At 54.3% G+C, this 20,532-nt stretch overlaps 6 protein-coding genes across 6 annotated transcripts; 1 reads left to right on the top strand and 5 right to left on the bottom strand.

The window, feature by feature from the left end:
* Positions 1-49: 49 nt before the first annotated feature.
* HMPREF1541_04407 (uncharacterized protein) lies at positions 50-1,066 on the bottom strand (the record flags this gene model as incomplete). Its single annotated transcript, XM_008718753.1, has 2 exons — positions 50-799; positions 950-1,066. The coding sequence occupies 2 exons, from the start codon at positions 1,064-1,066 to the stop codon at positions 50-52; spliced, it is 867 nt and encodes a 288-aa protein (XP_008716975.1).
* A 323-nt stretch (positions 1,067-1,389) lies between these two features.
* On the bottom strand, positions 1,390-2,651 carry HMPREF1541_04406 (uncharacterized protein; the record flags this gene model as incomplete). Its single annotated transcript, XM_008718752.1, has 4 exons — positions 1,390-1,706; positions 1,760-1,981; positions 2,027-2,146; positions 2,195-2,651. 4 exons carry the CDS (start codon positions 2,649-2,651, stop codon positions 1,390-1,392), a joined length of 1,116 nt encoding a protein of 371 aa, XP_008716974.1.
* Positions 2,652-3,856: 1,205 nt separating this feature from the next.
* Positions 3,857-4,327, bottom strand: HMPREF1541_04405 (uncharacterized protein; the record flags this gene model as incomplete). The annotated part of the gene is made up of 3 exons (XM_008718751.1): positions 3,857-4,168; positions 4,233-4,277; positions 4,325-4,327. 3 exons carry the CDS (start codon positions 4,325-4,327, stop codon positions 3,857-3,859), a joined length of 360 nt encoding a protein of 119 aa, XP_008716973.1.
* Positions 4,328-4,805: 478 nt separating this feature from the next.
* Positions 4,806-6,561, top strand: HMPREF1541_04404 (uncharacterized protein; the record flags this gene model as incomplete). Its single annotated transcript, XM_008718750.1, has 3 exons — positions 4,806-5,673; positions 5,729-5,985; positions 6,088-6,561. 3 exons carry the CDS (start codon positions 4,806-4,808, stop codon positions 6,559-6,561), a joined length of 1,599 nt encoding a protein of 532 aa, XP_008716972.1.
* A 5,095-nt stretch (positions 6,562-11,656) lies between these two features.
* HMPREF1541_04403 (uncharacterized protein) lies at positions 11,657-13,146 on the bottom strand (the record flags this gene model as incomplete). Its single annotated transcript, XM_008718749.1, has 3 exons — positions 11,657-12,550; positions 12,602-12,802; positions 12,862-13,146. 3 exons carry the CDS (start codon positions 13,144-13,146, stop codon positions 11,657-11,659), a joined length of 1,380 nt encoding a protein of 459 aa, XP_008716971.1.
* Positions 13,147-18,638: 5,492 nt separating this feature from the next.
* HMPREF1541_04402 (uncharacterized protein) lies at positions 18,639-20,495 on the bottom strand (the record flags this gene model as incomplete). The annotated part of the gene is made up of 8 exons (XM_008718748.1): positions 18,639-18,749; positions 18,828-19,030; positions 19,085-19,158; positions 19,212-19,231; positions 19,290-19,343; positions 19,392-19,507; positions 19,572-19,622; positions 19,964-20,495. The coding sequence occupies 8 exons, from the start codon at positions 20,493-20,495 to the stop codon at positions 18,639-18,641; spliced, it is 1,161 nt and encodes a 386-aa protein (XP_008716970.1).
* Between the last annotated feature and the right edge of the window lie 37 nt (positions 20,496-20,532).

The raw sequence follows: 20,532 nt of genomic DNA, 5'->3' as shown, positions 1-20,532 counted from the left end.
CGCAAAGGACCGTGGACAGAGTTCCACGCAGCTAAGCCGCCCAGTTGTGCTACCTCAGCAGATAGCCACCATCAATGGGCAACGGAACACCTGTGATCCACCCTGCGTCATCACTCGCCAGGAATACTGCAGCTCTTGCTACATCTTCGATGCTGCCCAGCTTCCCGCCGAGCGGATGTTTTGCCTCAATCTCCTTCTTACTCTCCAAGTCACTCTGTAGATTCTGGGTCATACTCGTCTCCAGAAATCCCGGACATAGAGCATTGGCATGGATCAGGTCCTTCGCGTCGTCCAACGCAATTTGCTTCGTCAGCATGACCGCAGCTCCCTTACTGGCACAGTAGCTTGGTGTGCCATAGTACGGCACGAGCCCTTGCACGCTAGCCGTGTTGATGATCCAGCCTCGTGATCGATAGATCTGTTCTTGTTCCAGCATCTGCTTCAGAGCATATTTGCAGCCCAGAAACATCCCCTTGCTGTTAATTGCCATAGTCTTGTCGAAATCCTCCTCGCTTGTCTCGTGGGCGCGCAAGGGTCGGACGTGCGTGCTCTCGACCGAGACACCAGCATTGTTGACTATGATGTCAACTCGCTTGTACCGATGAACGCACGCCCGAACAGCCATGTCCATGTCCCGAGCCTTGGTGACATCAGTTTTTTGGTAAAAGCACTCTCCACCAGCCTGACGGATCTTTTCGTGTGTGCCCTGGCCATGTACACGAATATTGAAATCATCCGCCTTGCCAGTGGTAGCGTTGATTGCATTGCGTGGCGAGGGGTATAGATCCACGCAGAAAACCTGCGGTTGTCAGCCGGCGTTCTACTATGGCTTCCATGTAGCGATCGCAACGCCTGAAGACTTTGTGGTCGGGCTGAATGGTGAAGAGCACGCCATGGAGCCACTCAGAAGCGCTAGGCGCTAGGTTGAGCGGAGATCAGAAGTACTTACCACTGCGCCCTCCTGAGCGAACGCCTGACTGATAGCAGCTCCCAGGCCACTTGAGCTACCGGTGATGATAGCCACGCGGCCTTGCAATCGTCCCGGGGAACGATGCTCGGTTGTCATATTGCTGCTCGAAAAGCGTCAGGATATAGCAAGGATGTGCACAAGTTCAGAATACTTGGGGACGGAACCGGCGTGAGGCGGCCGGCGCCAAGCAGTCAATGCAGGGACTGAGTGGACTACAACGTGGCAGCGTCAGGAGGAGGGACGGCCCACTCGCGGCCGTTGTGGGTACAAAAACAATAGGAGTAGCACTCCAGACCGCCATTCTGTGCTGCTGAGTCCTCCTTCTGTCTCTATTAGCCCTAAGCCTACATAGGAAGTTGCTAGGTCGCGCGTGGCTCCAACGAAGCATACCCAAACCGAACAGCCTCGCGGTCAACGGGTCAACTATCCCTCCTCTCCCCAGTCAAACTCTGCTTTAGATGGCCGGTAAGCACGTCCGTGAACCACGTCGGCAGCATCTTGAGAAAAGATACCCAATAGTATGATTCGGGGATGTATAATTTACCGCTCTTTCCTTGAAGGACATGCTCAACTACTCTGTTCGTCGTACCCTCTGCAGGATAGATGGCGAAGCCACTCCTGTTTGATCCGCTGCGGAAACTCTTGATCATAGGCGTGTCGTGGAAGGTTGGGTGAACACTGGTCATGCAGATTGTGTGCCCGTTCCTGTACCGCGTCAACAGCTCAGATCGAAGACCTATAACAGTTTTGTTTAGCGGACTTGTGACGATGACGCACAATTAGCCTTACCGTCATTGAGGTAGTTGACAGCTGTCTTGGTGCAGCAGTAATGAACAATGCCAGGCATAGAAAGGAAGCTAGCTATAGAGCCCATAGTAACGATATGCCCTTTTCTTGCCTCGAGCATGGCGGGGAGGAACTCTTTGATCAAAACGAAGTGGGAGACTAGATTGGTTGCGAAGATCTTCTCCACTCGTTGTACAGAAGATTCCAAGACAGTAGCACCGATCCCTTCGCCGTCAATCATTCATTCCAAAGTGAGATGCAGCTACTTACCAAGACCAGCATTGTTGATGAGTACACTGGGATTGCCGTGATTCTGACGAATGGTTGCAGCTACAGATGCAACTTCAGAGGCATCGGTAATGTTACATTTGTAATAATACACTCCTGGAACTTGAATCTGGTCAGTCGGGCGAATACCTTCGGCCTATATGCACTCACGCTTGGCCAGATCTTCTGGCAGCTCAGATACGTCAACGACAACCACGCGCGCCTTGCCAGCAAAGCCCTTGGTCATGAGAGCACCAAAGCCTGAGCATCCCCCCGTGATGAGGATCAGCTCGCTCAGCTTCTCGTCGCCGAATCTCCAGGGCTCGCCATGACGTTTTATATGCCAGTAGTTGAGCGCAAGGCGGTCCAGCACATGGTGTATTCTGCGAGCAATGCCAATAGCAAAGAGATACTTGAGTGGTGTAACAAGACGATCCAGTGGCAGACCAGATCCCTGTAACGGCCTGAGCAGCTGATCGCGAATCTGGCTTGGGGCCTTGGTCAAGCCGTATAGGAGCAATCCGGTCGTAACCGGCTCGAACGCCAAATAGCCTGCTACGCTGAAAGGCAGCGCGATGACTTTCTTCAAAAGTCCTGCAGCAGACACACTGGAGTGCTGGTGTGTCATGTTGAGCAGCGAGCAGAAGAAGTACCCGACAACAGCCAAAGCACGTCCTCAAGGCGCCAGCTTAGCGACGAAGCAGCTCGGTTGACCAGGATCTAGAGTGCGTGGAAGCGTGAACGGATTGCGTGTGATCGTGAGGCAGCTAACATTGGGTGCGTTGATTGAGGACAGCGCAGCCGTCTGTCATCTGGCGTTAACAATCGCAAAACGCGCAAAGCGAGGAGCCAATGTAGGCAGCACCATTATAAGGAGTATTGGCAGTCTGCACAGCACAGGCTGCATGCCTCGGCAACAGCGAAGGTTTGAGCATGTTCCTGATACGATTGATACGCAGTTGCAGGGGACCCCTCGGTAGTTCAGGGGCGCGTTCCTTCTGCTAGCTTGAACACGCCGAACTCGTCATTTCACGCCGATGGGCTGAATCGCGGGGATAGGGACGCGTATGTGATTACATGTCCTCTGTACAGTGTAGCCACGATAGCTCACGTCGCACCATGCACAAGCTCGACTGCTGATCGGCGGAGAAGCTAAATGACCACAGTTGACCATTCAGTGCTCAATCCTTGTAGAAGGAACGGGGTGGTGGGGGCGGTTGTTGACTTCGTCAATCTCTTGTGCGGTGTGAACCGGATGAGCCTTGATCGCATACTGCAGATTGCTAGGTAATACATCGGAAAGATTGATACTCAAGGCGATTTGACCTACTGGCCGCATCTGGATGCCGATGCAAGAGCGACGGGCGTCTCGCACCCAACCCCTGACTGTCCTCGCTCACTTCAATCGCGATAGCCGTTGCGACCATACCTGCAGGCATCGGCCCAGATGATCGGCTATCTAGAATTTAACGCTCGGGAATGATCCCAGGTAGGAGAACCCCAGTTGCGAGGCACAGTATTCTTGGAGTGGTTCCTCAGACTTCAAAATGCTTTTATTGTCCTTCCACAATCTAATAGCTGCTGCCACGATGGCCAACATCCCTTTGCACGTGCGTTCCGGGCTCACCTGAGCTCTTCGGTGACCCAGCTTGGTGACCAAGCACACGGATAGAGTAAGGTGCCCGGGTACGATCAACCTGGGGCGTTCACGCAACTTGGACCTGCTTGGTGTCGCCGCACCTGACAAAATGCTCAAAGGAGCAAGATAGCGCCACTTCTCCTAGGTATCATTCCATAGATGCCCCATATACGCCTTGCGCCGGCTCTGTTGTATCAGTAGTCGTCATCGTCGTCGTCCCCACCAGCCCGAGCAATGCCTGCAGTGGCATAGTCGCTGAATTCGCGATCCTTCACGACTTCAGCAGCCTCAGCACTGGCAGCCTCCTTTGCCACATCTTCACACGCATCGATCCAGTCCGAGTACACGTCGGCAGGTACTGAGAGGTAGTTCGTCGAGGTCTGAAATTTCTGGCCGCAGACCTTGCAGTATAGATTTCCAACGCCACCTTTCTTGTCGATCTTGACTATTATTGCATTCTCGTGGTTGCAAAATAAGCAGGTGAATGTTGATGCAAGAGTTTCGCGCTGTATGTAGAATGAGCTGCGGTTCGATGAACGATGTCACGAGAGTCGCAGTGCGACAACGCACCTTCTTGGGTCCGGCGGGCTTGCGCGAAGACTTCTTTCGTTTGCCCTACCCGTTGTTAGCTTGAACGACCAGAGTGCCCGACTGTGTCATACCATGTTCTTCAGTTACTAGGAATGACTGTTAACGACTAGTAACGAGCTGTGAAGATGGGAAGAGAGGCTGAGTGCCATCAACAAAGCCGCATCTCAAAAGGCATTCGCACCGTTATCGATAAGGGTTTCCCTCAGCCGTGAGGCAACACCGAGACCCCCAGGCAGTGGTCGACGCGTGAAAGTGGGGGCGCCCCAACCTCCAACAGCGCTCCCTTGTCCGCTGTCCATTGTTACACTGGCATACGTTATCAACGTCGTCGGAGTCCCCCGACCGCCAATATAAAGAGTCGTGCTTAGACTTCGATGAAACCTGGTACATCCTGTTGCTCTCACATTGTCTAACTTGCTCTCGTTCCTGTCGCCTCCACAACCTTTGTCTAGGCCTATTCTATTGACACAGCAGTGTTTGGACTGGGAGGGTAGCTGTCGGTATCAATCGCTCAACTCAGCCCTAGCTACTTCTATCTCCGCCACCACACCCATGGCGACCAACGGCTCCGGCAATGAGGCCGTACTCTCTGAAATCCTTCTGACCCTAAAGCGTATGCAACTTGACCATGCTGCTCTATCGGCGAACGTTGAGTCCTTGTCCTCTCGAGTAGAGACCCAGTCAGCGCTTTCCTCGTTACGTGGAGGCAATCATCGCTCCAGCATTCGCGACTCCCCCTCCTTAGATCCAATGGAGCTCGGGAAGTCTTCATCGTCGCCTCCCAGTGATTCTCCGCTCAAGGCACCATCTTCGCCCACCGTTCGCCGTCAATCCACCACGTCTCGCATCATCCTCACCACTTATCCGGGCCAGTCAGGTATCGATCCCATTCCTTTATCCTGGGGTGAAGCGGATCCTGCAAAGCGTGGACCCGTCATTGTTTCTCGTCAACAAGGTACTATCCGTCGACGCAACGCTATTGGCGCTCACGGTGGTTCTTATTCTATCTACAATGCTCTGGCTGTAGCGTCTGCTAACCTGGACCTCGAGCACAAGCCCGATTTCACGAACACCGAGCCTGCTGCGAATATTGGGCCGTTTCCTTCCTGGGGATCTGCCAAGAAAATCGTGGCCATGGACCCCTTTGGCCATTTGGCACCGTGGTTGTACAAGGATCTCATGACGCGAGAAAACGTGGATGTGCGGCCGACCATTGCCGTAACGAAGGCACATATGAAGATTCCAGAGCTGGAGGAAAGTGTGAGAGCGGGGCGCTTGAAGCCCGATGGGAAAATATGCCTCAACGAGCAAGGTGAATTGGCCGTGACCAAGTTCGCGGTTGAGCCCGTATGGTATCTTCCGGGCGTGGCGGAGCGGTTTGGTATTGACGAAGCGAGTCTAAGGCGGGCCTTGTTTGAGTGTATGTTAAAAGACTTGCTTGTGTCATTTCTCTGGGAAGGCTAACACTCGAGCAGATACTGGTGGCTCATATCCTGAACTGATCACCAGGAACGACGTCAAGGTGTTCCTTCCTCCGATTGGTGGTCTGACGGTGTACTGTTTCGGTGACCCAGCCAAGATGTCTGACCCGAACGTTAAACTCGCCCTCCGCGTCCACGATGAGTGCAATGGCAGTGATGTTTTCGGTAGCGACATCTGCACTTGCCGACCATACCTCATCTTCGGTATCGAAGAAGCTGTCAAAGAAGCGCAAAACGGCGGCTCTGGTGTGGTAAGCTCCCAAATCCCTTCCTTCTCCGGCTCTTGGCCTTGTCTGGCCCGCTTCCCCATTCGATTGCGTCCAGAAGTCTCCGTTGTACTCACACTTCTGCAGGTGATATACTTCCGCAAAGAAGGTCGCGCCCTGGGCGAGGTAACTAAGTACCTGGTTTACAATGCCCGCAAGCGTGGCCAAGACAAGGCCTCGGAGTACTTCCAGCGTACAGAAAACATCGCAGGCGTAAAGGACATGCGTTTCCAGGCGCTTATGCCCGATATACTACACTGGTTGGGAATCACCAAGATTGACCGCATGCTCAGCATGAGCAACATGAAGCACGATGCAATCGTTGAGCAAGGAATCGAGATCAAAGAGCGGATTCCAATTCCCGAAGAGATGATCCCAGAAGACAGCCGCGTGGAGATCGATGCGAAGATCCACGCAGGCTATTTCACGACTGGCAAGGTACTCAGCATGGATGAACTGGGCGCCGTGCAAGGGCGGGCTTGTAAGTGTTTCCCACCATCTGCGCATGGTCTTCATGCGAAAGTACCGGACGCTAATGTGCTGGTCAGGGGACGACATTGAACACTAAGCATTCCAGATACATTGTCGAGCGGGTGGCGCTCACACGCTTTTAGCCAGCAACAAGAGTGGTTCCCTCTCGAGCATAGAGGGGAGTCCTTCCGCGCAAAACCCCCAGCTCATTCCGAATCTCGTCTTTGACCTACATCTTTGAATCACCAGAAGACTTAGATTTTCGAGCACATCCGGAAACTTCAACGCGTGCAGGGAAAATCCTCATTGGAAAAAAGAACAGCGCAGAAGCGCAGGTAGACAAAGAATTCCAAAGACTCCAGCAGTCGCATTCACGTCAGGTACACTCTCAATCTGCCACATGACCCTCTACCGGCAAGATAACTACCTCCAGTTCGGCATCTACAACGACGAGCTGCTCTTCAATGACTGTGCCTTCCCAGTTGGCTTTTCGCTTCGCACTACCAAAAGCCACATCAGCGGCCGTGCAGACTAGGACTGTGTAAACAACAAGGCTGAGCTTCGTAGCAGGCATCCAGCGGCCCGCCAAGATATGCAACCTCATGCATCTGCACCAGTGCATTTCCTGTAAGGTCTGATTGGTTACCTTTCCCGAGCAGGCAACGACCGGCGGCACGACCTCATGGTCTAGTCACACCAGTGTCGGAATGAGGATTCGCTCCTGCCTGATAGTCGGATGTATTCGACTGGCCCGGTCAATCAGCTCTGCAATTGCACCGGTGCAGCTGTCAACTTCTATCTGCAGTAGTGGCGAGCTGGCAGTTGCTGGTATATCTACAAGGCAGCATCCGCCCATTCGCGCACTTCACTGCCTCTAGACTGCATGCTTCCTCCGCTATCTTTGACTCATACCTTGTGCCATAGAAGTCGACAACCGAGATGTCCTTGCTGCCTCTGTTCTCGGATATGCAATCTACAGAAACCCAGCTCGAGCACGTTGACACTCCCACAGAATGGGCTCAAACCGAAGCCATGACCACGACCAGCACTATTTCCCGTAAACGCTTTGCCTGCCACTTCCCAGGCTAGCAATAAATCTTTTGTGCGTGGCAACATTCTTAGAAACCACTTTACTGCCGCACACAGCCAACAGCGGTTTCCCTGCCCGGACTGCGACAAGCCCTTCAAAAATAGGAACGACCTCCGCAAACACCTGGAAGTCTCTCACCAAGGCCGTCGTCGCTTCATCTGTGGTCAGAATCGCTCTGGCTATGGCGAGGAGACAGCTTGCGCATGTGGCCGGCAATTAGGCACACGCGGTGAGCTCAACCGACATCAGAGACGGCTAGCAGCGAAGCCGCAAGCACGTGGTCATGCCCTTGTTGTCCGCCGGAGGGGTGACTACAGGCAAATATTGCGACTGGATGCTGCTAGACGAGGCTCGCAAGTGGCACAGGAGCGAACAAAGCGATCCGCTTATGGCTCTCGACCAGTCCGGAAGGAGTCTGCGATGCTATCGTCGTTCTGCTTGTATAGATCGCGCTCTCGCACTGAGCCCACTGCAGGCTTTGAACTTCTCTGCGCAACGATTCAGACATACGTTCATGGCTCCTTTGAAGCAGGCACTTGGGTGAGCAATGGCCAGCATAGATATTGCGCCTCTGTAAAGATGCACCAAGCCTCAAATCCGGGGGACTTTGGGGGTCTGCTCGACACAGCGGAGAACGCTTCGAAGCGCAAGTGGCACTCCCTAGCCAGATTGCTGTTCTCTCACGCGTGCCGCATCGCCACACAGCAGCTTGAAGGAGAGTCTATAGATCTAGTCCGGGATCTGATCTACTCAATGTGGCTGGACGGATATGACGTTCCGTCAACTGCGCAGGAACAACTGCAACTGTCGCTGAAGTTGGTCGTGCAGTATCTCTCACACATGTTGGTATTGATTCACGGGCCTGTTCACCCTTCGACACATATCCTGAAGACGTTACCCCAAGTTATATGGCACAACTATGATGAGGAAAGGGTCGAAATCTGTTTGCAGGGCGTCCGAGACTGTACTGAAGAGACACTGGGTCCGTACCATAAAGAGAGCATCAGAAATGCGTTTGATCCCAGATGGAGAGTGTCTCAGTCAAATGTTCAGAATGTGCTTGACCAATGCGATGGGCTCTATGGCCAGACGAGCATGCAGTCGCTGCAATGTTTGCAGCTAAGAGTTTTCCACGCAAGAGCAGCCGGATGCCACGATGATACGCAAAGATTTTCGAGCGAGCTCAACGCTCGCCTAGGAGACGTTGAGGCTGGAGGAACGTTCCATGCAAACACAGTGCGTGAAGCGTACTTGGTGTGTCGTGATCTCTACAACAAGGCAGACTGAGCGCAGACGGAAACAGCCAGGGAGCGGCTTCTTCGGATCCTGATCGAGTACGATGGGGAGATGGACCCAAGACCCATCGATGTCCTCTTGTGGCTGGAAGAGACCCTCGAACACAGAGGGAAAGACGAACGCCTACAGGAGGTGTGGAATTCCATGTTGCAATTGGAGCAGCAGCTCGAAGCGGAGGAGGCTAGGGAGTTCGCGAGTGGACATCACGCTCATGGAAGCAAGAGTGATGAGAACCCCCCAGGGGTCGTGCCTTAGGACGTTAGAACAGACCGCTTTGAGACCACGATAGAAGCTGCACGAACAGCATTCTGGCTCATTTGATAGCGGCGAACTGGAGCCGTTCAGTCCTTTAGCCTTCGTTCCGAAAGCAAGCAGTATCTTTGATCACGGACAGGCCCTTGTCAGTGTACCCCTCAGTGTCGACCAGCTACAATTGCAAATACCGTTGTCCTCATGCCGCACCTACCGCAGTCTCACTACCCACCGTGGCTCGTATTTTCCCGCCCATTGTCCTCGGCAGGCAACCCACTCACAACGCCACTGCAGTTGCCGTCTTGACACGTTACACAAAGCTCGTGATCACGTTACACAAATCCTCAAGCCAAGAAATACAAAAAACTGCCAACAGCCATGGGTAGATGTCAGCTGAAGTGCCTCCTACGAGTAATAGTGAGGTCTGCAAGCGCGAGAGCGCTGGCCGCGCGAGTTCCACACGCGCGCCTCGGCAACCTATCTAGTCTTGGAAGAGGGGTGGTACGGAGTGTATGTCTCGCATGAACACGAGGTTTTTTTCCATCACATCACAAGCTTTTTTTTTCTCTCGCTTGGCCTGGAAAGGAGGGGCAAAACTCTGTTTGAATGCTGGTGTGTCCCCTGGGAGGGAGAGGGGCACACACATGTGACTGGTTTTCTGGAGCCGTTTAGCGTCTCCGGCCCTTGTCCAGATGTCCTTGGATCGGTCGACTGGGATACTTGAATGGTCCGCGCGGTCTTCCTGCTCGTGCCGTGTGTGGTCAGAAATTCCGCCCATTATTCTCCTCCCTCACTATCCCATGAAAGAATGTTTGATGGGTTACGGTTTTGGGATCCCAAGGTAAGAGGAAACGATGTGCGCAAAAGATTTGGGCCATGCCCACCAACAAAGATCAGCACTGCTACCAAAAGGGTATGCTTTTTGATCGTCGCTGCACAGCGGCTGGAGGCCCGGGTACGGGCAGGCGCGTGAGCATAAGCGTCAAGGGTGCTTGACCCTCGTCGTAATCGAGCATGAGACCCATGTTTCCGCGGATGCGGGTGCGGGTGCTTTGCGTTTTGCGGATGGGACTCGGATTTCTCGGGCATGCTGGTGGGGGCAGCCCTCCAGTCCTCCCCTACGACAAATGAACTGTTGGACTTCATGAGGCACATCGCGGCTGGAGGACGAGCTTGGGGGGCGTGAGGGATGCTGCTTATTGTTGACAAAAATGCTTTCTAGCGGAGAAGCTCACAAGGTCTCTCGTCTCGAGCGGTCTAAGTGGCCCCGGTGGCATGTGCTCGCCAGTGGGGATCGCCATCCGGGCTCGCAGCTAGCTGTGCAGCAATGGTGCCCGAACGTTGCGAGCACGGAGCGATAAAGTTAAGGTTTCGCGCGAGTGTCTTGAGCTGCGTCGTGTGGGTGAGTGGTCGTCGGCATCGAATGTTACTGCAGGAACGTCGGCGAGTGCGCACCAGTCTTCAGCGGACATGGCTGGCTGATATGCCAACACGGGAACCTTATCAGACATCTTCGCGAGGGCCACGGGCCGTGCTGCAAGATGGTGGCGATCGGATGGTCTACACATCAGTCGATGGCGCACAGAGCCTCTTTTCCGATGGAACCATATTCAGGCTGCATTCTACGTACCATAGACGTCGTCAGTACTTGGAACTACTTTGGAGTATATGTATCCGCTGGCGTCTTGTGTACCGTCGTCGACTGGTAGGTAAGATACGGAGGATAAGGAGGAGTCGGTCTGTAAAGCAGTAGTCTCTGTTCTTGACGACGGTAAATTTACTATTGAAATGAATGGTACCCTCGATCCTCGTCCACATTTGATCCACCACTCCCACCCAAACATGTGCGCTGCAAGCCACGGAAGCCGTGCAAGCAAACACGCAAACACTCGCGTTGAGCCCCCAGAAGCGGAAGTGTTGTTAGCCCTTGGTATGGACGGCCATGTCGACTGTCTGTGCTGTAGACACTTTGATTGACTTCTTAACCGCCACCCTCGACGCTACTGAGCTGCACATGTACTCCACTTGTCAGCTCCTATCTCTCAACAAGTTCCATCCGTCTCGAGGCTCTGAACCCATGTTTCCAGTTACCGAAGAGCGCAAACAAATAACATTTCAGACAGCCGACCCAGGGTATTCAGCTTCGCAGCCGTTGTACCGCCATAGCACCATTATCCGCATAAATCGGATAGTCGTAGCATTGCCGTCCTTCCTTTCATCTATGATTGCCGATTGCCGACGTTGGTATTGATAGTGATATTGTTATAGTTAAGGTGGCATCGCTGCCCGCGTAAAAAGCGATGAAGCGCGTATAAATGATCAGACAGCCTTCCCAATTGCGTAACAGAAAGCGTAGTGATATGTATGCCCATCTCGCAGATTGCTCTGCGATTTTGTGTGGGACAAAAGTCTGAAGAAAAGGAAAAGTTGGGTTGCCCCTATTGTTTATGTGTCGTGGTTCTTATGAAACAAAAAATTCGAGTTTGAGGAAGTTCAGGAAATACGCTGGCAAATCGAGCATGGTGCGCTCCTTCGTCGGGGCACGCATCATTTCTTGCCATCGAGCTTGCTGAGCATATCGTTGTCGTTCTTCGCGCGCTGCTCGGGATGGCCGCCATGGAGCATATCGTGCACGCTCATGCCGCTGCGACCGTTGGCAGCAGGCCCGGCAGAATTGGACGGGTTTGGAGGGGGAGTTGCGCCATCGGCCGTATGCGGCGAGTGGTAGCTCTGAGCTGAATTCGGAGTCAAGCCTGCGGGAGGAGAAATGTTACCCTTCTGTCCATGACCATTCGTGTACGGTTGCGGGGGATATGACTGGTGGCTCATAATCGAAGTCGCAGGGGAAGTAGGGGTCAAATTTGAGGGATCGGATGGGTAGCTATAGCTATCCCGGGAATTTGCGCGCGAGTCATACGTACTATGACGGGCCCGTGCGTTCGGGTGTGGAGACTGAGAAGTATGAGAATTCTCGTTGTGCGGATCATCATCGGGAGGGGGACGCTTAAGACTGACTCGGTCATCTTGATGGTGAGCTTGTCCTTGATGCTCATAATGAGGTCCATTCTGTCCGGTTGGAGAATGACCCTGTTGTTGCGGCGGATACTGCGGCGGCGGATATTGATAACCTTGCGGAGGGTAGCCTTGGGCAGGAGGTCCATAGTTGTATCCTTGCTGAGCCTGGGGTCCAGGAGGAGGTCCTAGCGGCTGGCCGTGGGCGCCATAGAGCATAGGAGGCTGATCGCCATTCCGATATTGGCCGTTCTCACCAGGGCGCCCGTCCTGGGGGGTCATGGGGGACCGAGCATTTGGACCATAGACCGCAGAAGCCGGCACAAAAGCAGCCTGCGATGACACTGGATGGAAGAGACACTGCTGATTGAAGCGCACGCAGTTTTGGCACCGCCCGTCGGGAGAGTTCTCGTAGCCGGAGCACCTGATCTGGAATGGAAGTTAGCACATGCTTCTCATGGCCTTCACAGATGAACGTACCTTGCGTTTCCGGCAGTACTTGCAAGCAATGGCAGTACGCTGGCGTGGAGCCTGAGCAGGCGGCGGTGCAGCTTGATAGTAGGGCCCATAAGGGTAGTGCGGGTTCGGGGGAGGCAGACGGTAAGCATCGGGTTGCAGCGGCTGAGGAGGCTGACCCATATCTGGTCGAGGAGGTGGGTAGTTGTAAGGCCCCTGGGGATCCTAGGAACGTCAGCACGTGGCACTTTGCAACCACGACTTATGATTCGGTGTTAACTTACAGGGTAATGATGCGGCGGCGGTGGAGGATAAGCACTGTGTTGCTGTCCAGGCCACTGACCAGGGGGAGGGTAGGGCGCCGGCGCTCTTGGGTCATGCGGAGCTGGAGCAGGGGGATACTGGCCCTGACGAGGTGGCTCGGATCCAGATGGAGGCGCAGAGTATGGGCCACTTTCATCTCTTGTGGGAGGTCGCTGCTGCGGCGAGTGCTGCTGTCCGTAGTAGCTTCCTTGGCTTGGACCTTCCGGCGGTGGATATGGGGGTCTTGAATCTCCTGTTTGCGCCATGGTCGGAGGTAGTTGCATTGACGTGAGATATGCAGGTCCAGATTAAGGTGGTCGCACGGGGGCCAGGGAGTATCCGGAACTAACGAAGGTCGGGAGAGGAGGGGCAATTCGGGCTGCGGCGGCGGCGAGGAGGGAGGGAGAAAAAATAGTGACGACCAGCGAACCAGTCGACAGGTCGATGAAAGCGTGTAGAGGAAGAACAGTTGCGGTTTACGCAAGGGGCAGATAGATTATTATCCGGCCAACGTGTGCGGCGGCGCAAAAAGTACGGCGATCCGGTAGTGGAGACCGGCTGCGCAGGTGATCAGGTGTCGGGTAATGGGATGAAAGGCGAGGATTTCTGGAAGGAGTCTCGAGGGAGGCAACAAGGACTCGAGCTGTGGTTGGAGGGGGCCGGGTAAGAGGTGACGAGCTGAAGAAGGAGACAGGATGACGGCAGAGGCCAGAGAAGGTGTGAAGGAGGGCGTTATATTGGCGGTGATTCGCGGTGTGACTGGCGAGAGGTGTGGAGGGCTTCGGAGGAGTCGCAGGGGGTGGATGCTGCGCGTGGCGAGCCGATGAATGGCTGCTGGCAGTTCGGTATAACCAAGGGCGTAGGGATAGCTGAAGCCAAACGGAAGCCAGAGAAAGCCAGAGGGGAGCCGAGCAAAGGCTGCACGCAAGAGACTTTGTGGTTTCTGGAAAGCCTGAAAAGCTTTTCTGGGAGTGGATGAGTGGGCTCACTGGTGCGAAAGGGTTGTCGCTTTAGGTGCAGTTGGTGGCCCAGGATTCCGGGACCGCTTTAGCGTGGCTTTTCGGTGAGTGCAGGGATAGCCGGCTTAGGGCGTCTCGCTAGTCCTCTCAGAGTGGTGTTCGGTCAACTGCGGGCAGGCGAGCCCGGTCTCAAGTATCTGGTATAGTGGATTGCGATGGCGCTGCCGCGAGTGAGACGGCGTGCGGTCTGAGGTGTAATGTAGGCGGAAGGATGGAGCGATTTTTGGGTCATCCAAAAAAAAGGGAGCTGGCACGGGTCTCAGCTTCCGTCCTGCTTTGCGCAAGTTTGTTTTCGCGTGCCGTTCCAGTGTGGTTACTCCGTAACGTTAGTAAGTTTGCTGGAGGTCGGGGTAGCTGTGATGGGCTGGCCTGTCAGCGCCGGAAGCTGGCCGTATGTTTGACTCTTTTCTCAGCTAAATACCGGCGATCGATTCGACTGGCTATGCTGTGGTGGTCGTGTATGAGTGGACTCGATGGCAAATCAGTGTTTTTGGACACCACCTCGTCGCTATCGATGCCGGGCGAAGCCTGGAATTGTGTGAACAGACTTTAGACAAGGCGTAGAAGGGTGTGGGAAGAGGCGATGGCCCTCTCCCGTGACCGCAGATTGCGGCGCTAGGTTCGTTCCTTCAGCCGTGCTATCGATAGGTACCCTTGTTTACAGCCTGAGTTTTTCAGGCTGCCCTTGGCTGTGTGATTGGATGGTGCGGCTGAGACCAAAGGTGGATAGAGCGAGACGTACGTAAGATGGAGACACTTGCGACCAAGGCGGTGATGGCAATGTTAATGAACGCGATGAAATGGAATGCGTGATAATTCCACTTGTATTGGGGTGGCCGTGTAGGCAGGGCGAAGGTGCTGTCAGGCGGCTGAGCGGTCAACCGTTCAGGTGGCAGAAAGGGCAATCGGCGTGGTGGGCGGCCATAAGTAAGATTCATTGCGTACAGGCGACCTCGTCAACCCCCGGTGTTGGACGGTATCAGGCATTGTATGCTGGCCACCAACCTCTTCCCTGTGTAGCCTCCAACCTGCAGATGTCTGCACCTCCATGCCCCATCTACAACTGTCACGGTTCGCTACTCTGTGTTCCCATCACTCAGCGCCCGCCGTCATCGAAACGCTTAACATACCTAGCCTACAGGGGTCTAGGAAGTTCCCGCGAAGCCTGCAGCATCGCCCCGCCTCCTTAGCTTGCAGCTGATTCGCATGGGCCCGCTACGGGGCCGGCTAAGATGCTGGCCTCGGTTGGCGGTTACGCCCGCTCAAGAGTGACTGCGCTTGTTTGACGTACGAAGCGGTAAGATACCGAAATATTGTCATTTTGGCCTGGCTTGGTTGAGACCTGGGGTTCGATGTTGACTGGGGCTATCATTTCAACACTTGCATGCAGCGTTGACTTTGCTGACAAGAACTGCATTGGTAGTCGCGGAACAAGCCTCTTACACTCACATCATGATGACTACAACTTTGCCGGACGCCGCCAAATCCATGCAAAATTCTATCGTTAACCAGGGTCTCCTTGGTATGGCTCGGGCCACTCGGGGACGCAAGTCCAAGCCCTCTTCGACTCTCATCGCAGCCACAAGATGCGGAAGTGCCAGGTTCGTGCTCTGACTGGTCTTGCGAGGATTCCTAGTGGACTTCCCGGATTGTTGGTACTGACACGGCAGCCCGTCATTCGCATAAATGGATGGACACGGGCGGCGCCTAAGGCATGACAACTTTCTTAGCCTGGTGTCGTAACCGCGAACCACATGCGCTTCCCAAGGACGGGGACCCCGAACGAAGAACCTCCATGCGCGTGGTAAGGCGGTGAGGAGCAACTCTTGTTCCCACTTCTTCATTAGTTCGTCTCGCTACTGTTTTGGCAGCAGTGCATCACTTGGATAGACGGTCCCGTGATCCAAATGCGGTGCGTAAGCTCTGCTCACCAGACGAGACACACATCGAACTGCAGCAGCCCGAATTCAAATTCCATGAAGCAGCCACCAACCAGACAAATATCGACAGGTCTTCTGACCGGTCAAACAGGCCTGGGATCCGACCCTTGTTGCACTCCAAGCGACCAGCTGGTTCCGACTGGCGCCAGCGCATGAGGACCGACGCCCGACCGAGCCATCTCGGTCAATGTGGCAGGTTGTCTCGCGCTACTTATGCAAAGTGCCTGCAAGTTGTGGAAAGGAACGGGGGTTATCGGGCATGACACGACTTAAGATCTGCCAATCCCACTGCGCAGGGCCCGGGGCGGGAAGGCATGATCCGGCCCGTAGCGCAGCGGGCGCCTGTGCTTCGCTGGTCGTACTGGCGGCACGGCACCATCCTCAAGCCTCAAAGCCGGACATCGTTGCCTTGTCTTACCACATTGCAAGTGCCACATTTACCCCTTTGCCTCATTGACAGCCCTTGATTGACAGGTTGCTATTGGAATGGCGTTACGAGCAAGCCTCTCTAGGGGCCAATTCTTGCTGCAGGCGGAACCGCCATCAGTGGCTTTTGGATCTGCTCAGATCGCAGTCACGGAATTGTTGGGCTTCAGCTGCATTTACCGGTAATGGCAGGGATTCTCGCGTAGGCGAGTAGGCCTCCCGGGTGGGACAAAATCCGGAAGTGTTTGCGATGCGCATTACCTGTGGACAATTTTGCAGTTTGGCCTGCTTCGCAATTCGCCGTCCCAGGGTGATTCCCGGGGAAGCCTCAACGGCTCTTGCCGCAGAGAAGCGGGACGACTGGTCAGCCATCAGTCATGGTGCACTGTCGGTAGGCAAAGCGATGCCAGAAGAGTTCGCAAACACCGACCGGCTCACTCTTGTGTTACCACACTGCGCAGGCGCTGCGCCTGGCGTCGCCTCAAATCTCGTACTCGAGAACACAAAACATCAACGCGTGGTCTTTTATGCCGGCCATGAGTGCCACAGAAGGTGACCTTACATGGACATGCGTTTGAGGCCTTATCCTTCGCTTTGACTCGGCGAGCACAGTTGGCGTGCATACGGCAGGTGGATTGAGCCTGACTAGCACGAATAGTCCCCGAAACTTGATTCGCGCAAGTGCTCTCATCTTGATCGCCTGCAGAATGTGATATCACACCGACTTGATCGCTAGAGGAGTAACTTGCGGCACCGCTTAGCGCTACATTTTAGTAAAAGCTTCCGGAGAATGCGCCCCATATCACTTTACACAATGTCTGGAGAGAGACACCGAGTGCAGACTAGGCTGTACATGCCAGCACGGTTACGAAAGTAGCTAGAGCTGAGTCTTGTACAAGTAGCAAGATAAAGAGAAGCCAGGCGACCCTTGCGCATCCTTGCGGCGTTGATGCATGCTTGAGAAGCACGCAAGGAGATTTACTTGTTCGGTATTGTGGTGTATCGTACCAGATACAGGGGCTCCAAGGACCGGCCCACAGAAACATCGCCTCTGGCGAGTCATGGAGTCTGTCGGTCACCTGACCAAAAATGGACGTGGGCAGCCGCGAGCGCTTGCCGCGTCTCGACGATTCCTATTCGGTAGTGGTAGCTAGGCGCCGATCTAATGTTCGTTTTGTCAAATTACAGGTGGGCCGGTGGATGGTTCAGCTGTAGGTGCAGCTTCTCCTAGCCGTGGACTTGCAGTTGGGCAGCAGCCAGGCGGGCTTTCATATTGTTGGTCAAGAATCGCCTGCATCTCCAGTTCAGACTGCCGTCCAAGCATGAGTCGCATGGTACGACAACTGAAAACCCCTGCCAGCCAGACTTCGAAAGAAATTCATTCAAGAGCTTCTGATAGGACTTGCGATTTGCCAGCACGATTATGGACCATTATGCCTGTACATGGTACCCGTCCCACCACATGGATTGTGCAGGAAAGGGTCTGCAGAAGTGCAGACGGGAGGAGCTCGCTTATCCCATCTACGAGTCCTCATCGTCCTGATCCTCGTCATCCTCGTCAGACTCGTCGCTACTGGAGTCCGGCATGACAACGCTGTTGAGATACGTGACCTTTATCAAAATCAGCAGGAAGTCCCTGGAAGAGGCGCGTTAAGCAGTGTCGCCAATGGTCAGCCCTTGCGTGATACAGCAACCAGACTGCATCAATTTCGAATGCGGGCTTCGACATTGGGCTCCATTGGTTAGGGCACAAGCAAACATCATGTTGAAGCGATGTTAGCTCGAGTCGAGGCCCGAGCTCTCCCTGCCGACGCAAGGGGGCGACTCGTGAGAGCACAAAAGATGTGTGTGTGGAGACCACCACAAATGTCGGTGGGTGAGGAAGGGGGAGGGGGGAACTCACGAGCGGTCTCATCGCGCCAATGATCTCAAGCGCTCTGCCCAGGAAGTTCGGCCCAAGTACCTCTTCCTCTTTAAGCCGGACGCCGGCTGTATAGTTGCGCAGGCGCATCAGGTCGATGTTCGGGTGGTCCGCCTCGTACCCCTGTAGTGTGACAAGTCAGTTTCGGTTCATGCAAGTCATCTACTAAATTCTAAAACATGTGTTCTGCAATGAACGGTCGACCGAGGCGAAAAGAGGTGTGTTGTCGTATTTGAGCTGAGTGGTTGGCTGGAACTGAGCTGGAACAGAGCTGGACGAGCCGGGCGAGGGCTGGGTCGTGCGCAGGCAGTTCCGATCCCTGGGCATTCGCCCTTGTCTGTGGCCGCTCCCCTGCAACCAAAGACGGCATTTGATGGCGACTAACCAAGGGTTTGACAGCTGCCTGCGCTCGCATCCACCTGCTGGCTCGTGCACCTTTTTCAATATTGACATCAACACATCTGTAAGTTGGACGGCTGCCCTTCAGCTGCCAGAGCCGCCTGAGTTGCTCCCTGGCCGTCACATGTGGTGACGTTCTGCGGGATGATGGCGAAATAATTTCGCTGTTGCAGGCTCGAGCACTTGAGTCTACAGGAGCAGATAGGTACTAACAAGAGGGCTCGAAGCAGACCGCGACGTACCTTCGGCTTGGTTTTGAGGGCGTTGGACGCATTTTGAGCGGCAAAAGCTTTGATAGCCTTCTTCTCGTCGTTGGGTACACCTCCCAGTATGTGCTTACGCATCGCAGGATCAGTCAGTACTCTTCGCAGTCTTTCCGGTTTGCGATCGATGTCACGGCGGAGTAAAGATAGTGGTTGCGCTTCGGGCATCCACAGCCCTGATCCTGATCCAAACATCAATAAAACACACTTCAAAGCAAGAGCGAGAGACGCCGTACCCACGAAACTTTGGCCGTGCGGTGAGATCTGGACATAATAGCACGCGTACGGTCCCTTCCGCCCCGTACGAGACCTGTTCAAAGCATCAGCTACTCGAGCTGCTATCGATTCTCCGAGGATGCTAACCATGCTGCTGAAAAATGTGGCTGCCTTCATGGTCAGTCTCGAATATGGCATCAAGAGTAGGGATTGCGTTCGACGCACCTTATAAGGCGTCGGGTCTGGGCTGAACCGAATGTCACGGTATATTCGGAATACCTATGCACCAGTGAGCCTCCAAAGCATGTCGAGCGTTGCATCTCTTACTAGGTCTTTCGGCGGCAATTCTGGGATCGTTTCGTCAACCTCTGATATTTTCTCGGTAAGTGCTTCAACAGTGCTCTCCCAATCCTTCCACGATTGTCTATAGTCGGGATCGTGCACTGGGAAGTAGATTACATTAGCCAGAATCCGTTGTCATTTCTGGTCAGGTATGGATGATCATACTTTTGAACCATTCTCGGTCGTTGTTGGCTTTGAGGTCGGCGAGGAAAAGCACTTTGCGCCCGTCAGTAAAATTCAAACCTGTCCCAAGCCGATAATGGCGGCGCCCTCGAGCGCAACGTTGTACGGCGACCCGGCTGAACTCAGGCAGACTCAAGGTGCCGTCCTTTCTTTTTGTGTTGTGATGGACGAGTATACTGAGCACCGTATACCATCCATCAATCAACGCTTTCTTGGTGAAGTGACCTCGTCCGAGAGCGTCGACTGTTTTTCTGACCACAGAAATCTCGGACAGTGGTTGTTTCTGGCGTGCGTACAGCGTGCTTTGCTTTGGACTCACGTTTCACACGCCTTCTGGCAGAGCGATGTGGATTGGGAAGCATAGCTAGACTTACTGGTATTTGGATGGATCCGCTCTGGTAGATACTTGATGCCGCCATCGCCTCGTGGCTTTGGCTTCGCAATAAAAACCTGCTTGCCCGGTCCGAGACCAGCCTTGACCCCTTCTCGCCATAGCTGCGAGTTTGCGCCTGTGGACGATGAGGCGCCGCTCGCCTTCTTCCCTGTCTTTCTCCGTCGGGGCTTGGCATCTTCCTCGGAGTCGTACTCCTCTTCGCTTGCCTCCTGACTTGGCGAGTCCTCCACCTCGACCTCTTCATCTTCGTAGCCGGACACTTCTGCATCATTTGAAGTGGTCTCGTCCACATCCACTTCATCGCTGCTGCCGCTGTCGAAGTACTTGGACTTCTTGGGCGTAGCTGATGCTGGCGCTTTTGATGCAGAATCCCTCAAACGTTTTGACGCTCGCGAACCGGGCGTGCCGACTGCTGGGCTGGCATTGGCAGAAAGTTGTCGCTTGTGCACGGCTTTCTTCGGTCCGGGGGTGCTGTCCGCTGCAGTGGCGGCGAATGATTTACGGCGAGGCATGGTGCTATGCTTCTCGCAGTGGAGTTCCGAGTGTAAA

Source organism: Cyphellophora europaea, assembly GCF_000365145.1.
Source record: "Cyphellophora europaea CBS 101466 unplaced genomic scaffold supercont1.4, whole genome shotgun sequence".
In the NCBI taxonomy this organism is placed as follows: Eukaryota; Fungi; Ascomycota; class Eurotiomycetes; order Chaetothyriales; family Cyphellophoraceae; genus Cyphellophora; species Cyphellophora europaea.
Note: the sequence above shows the minus strand (reverse complement) of the source record. Positions and strands in the feature narration are given on the sequence as shown.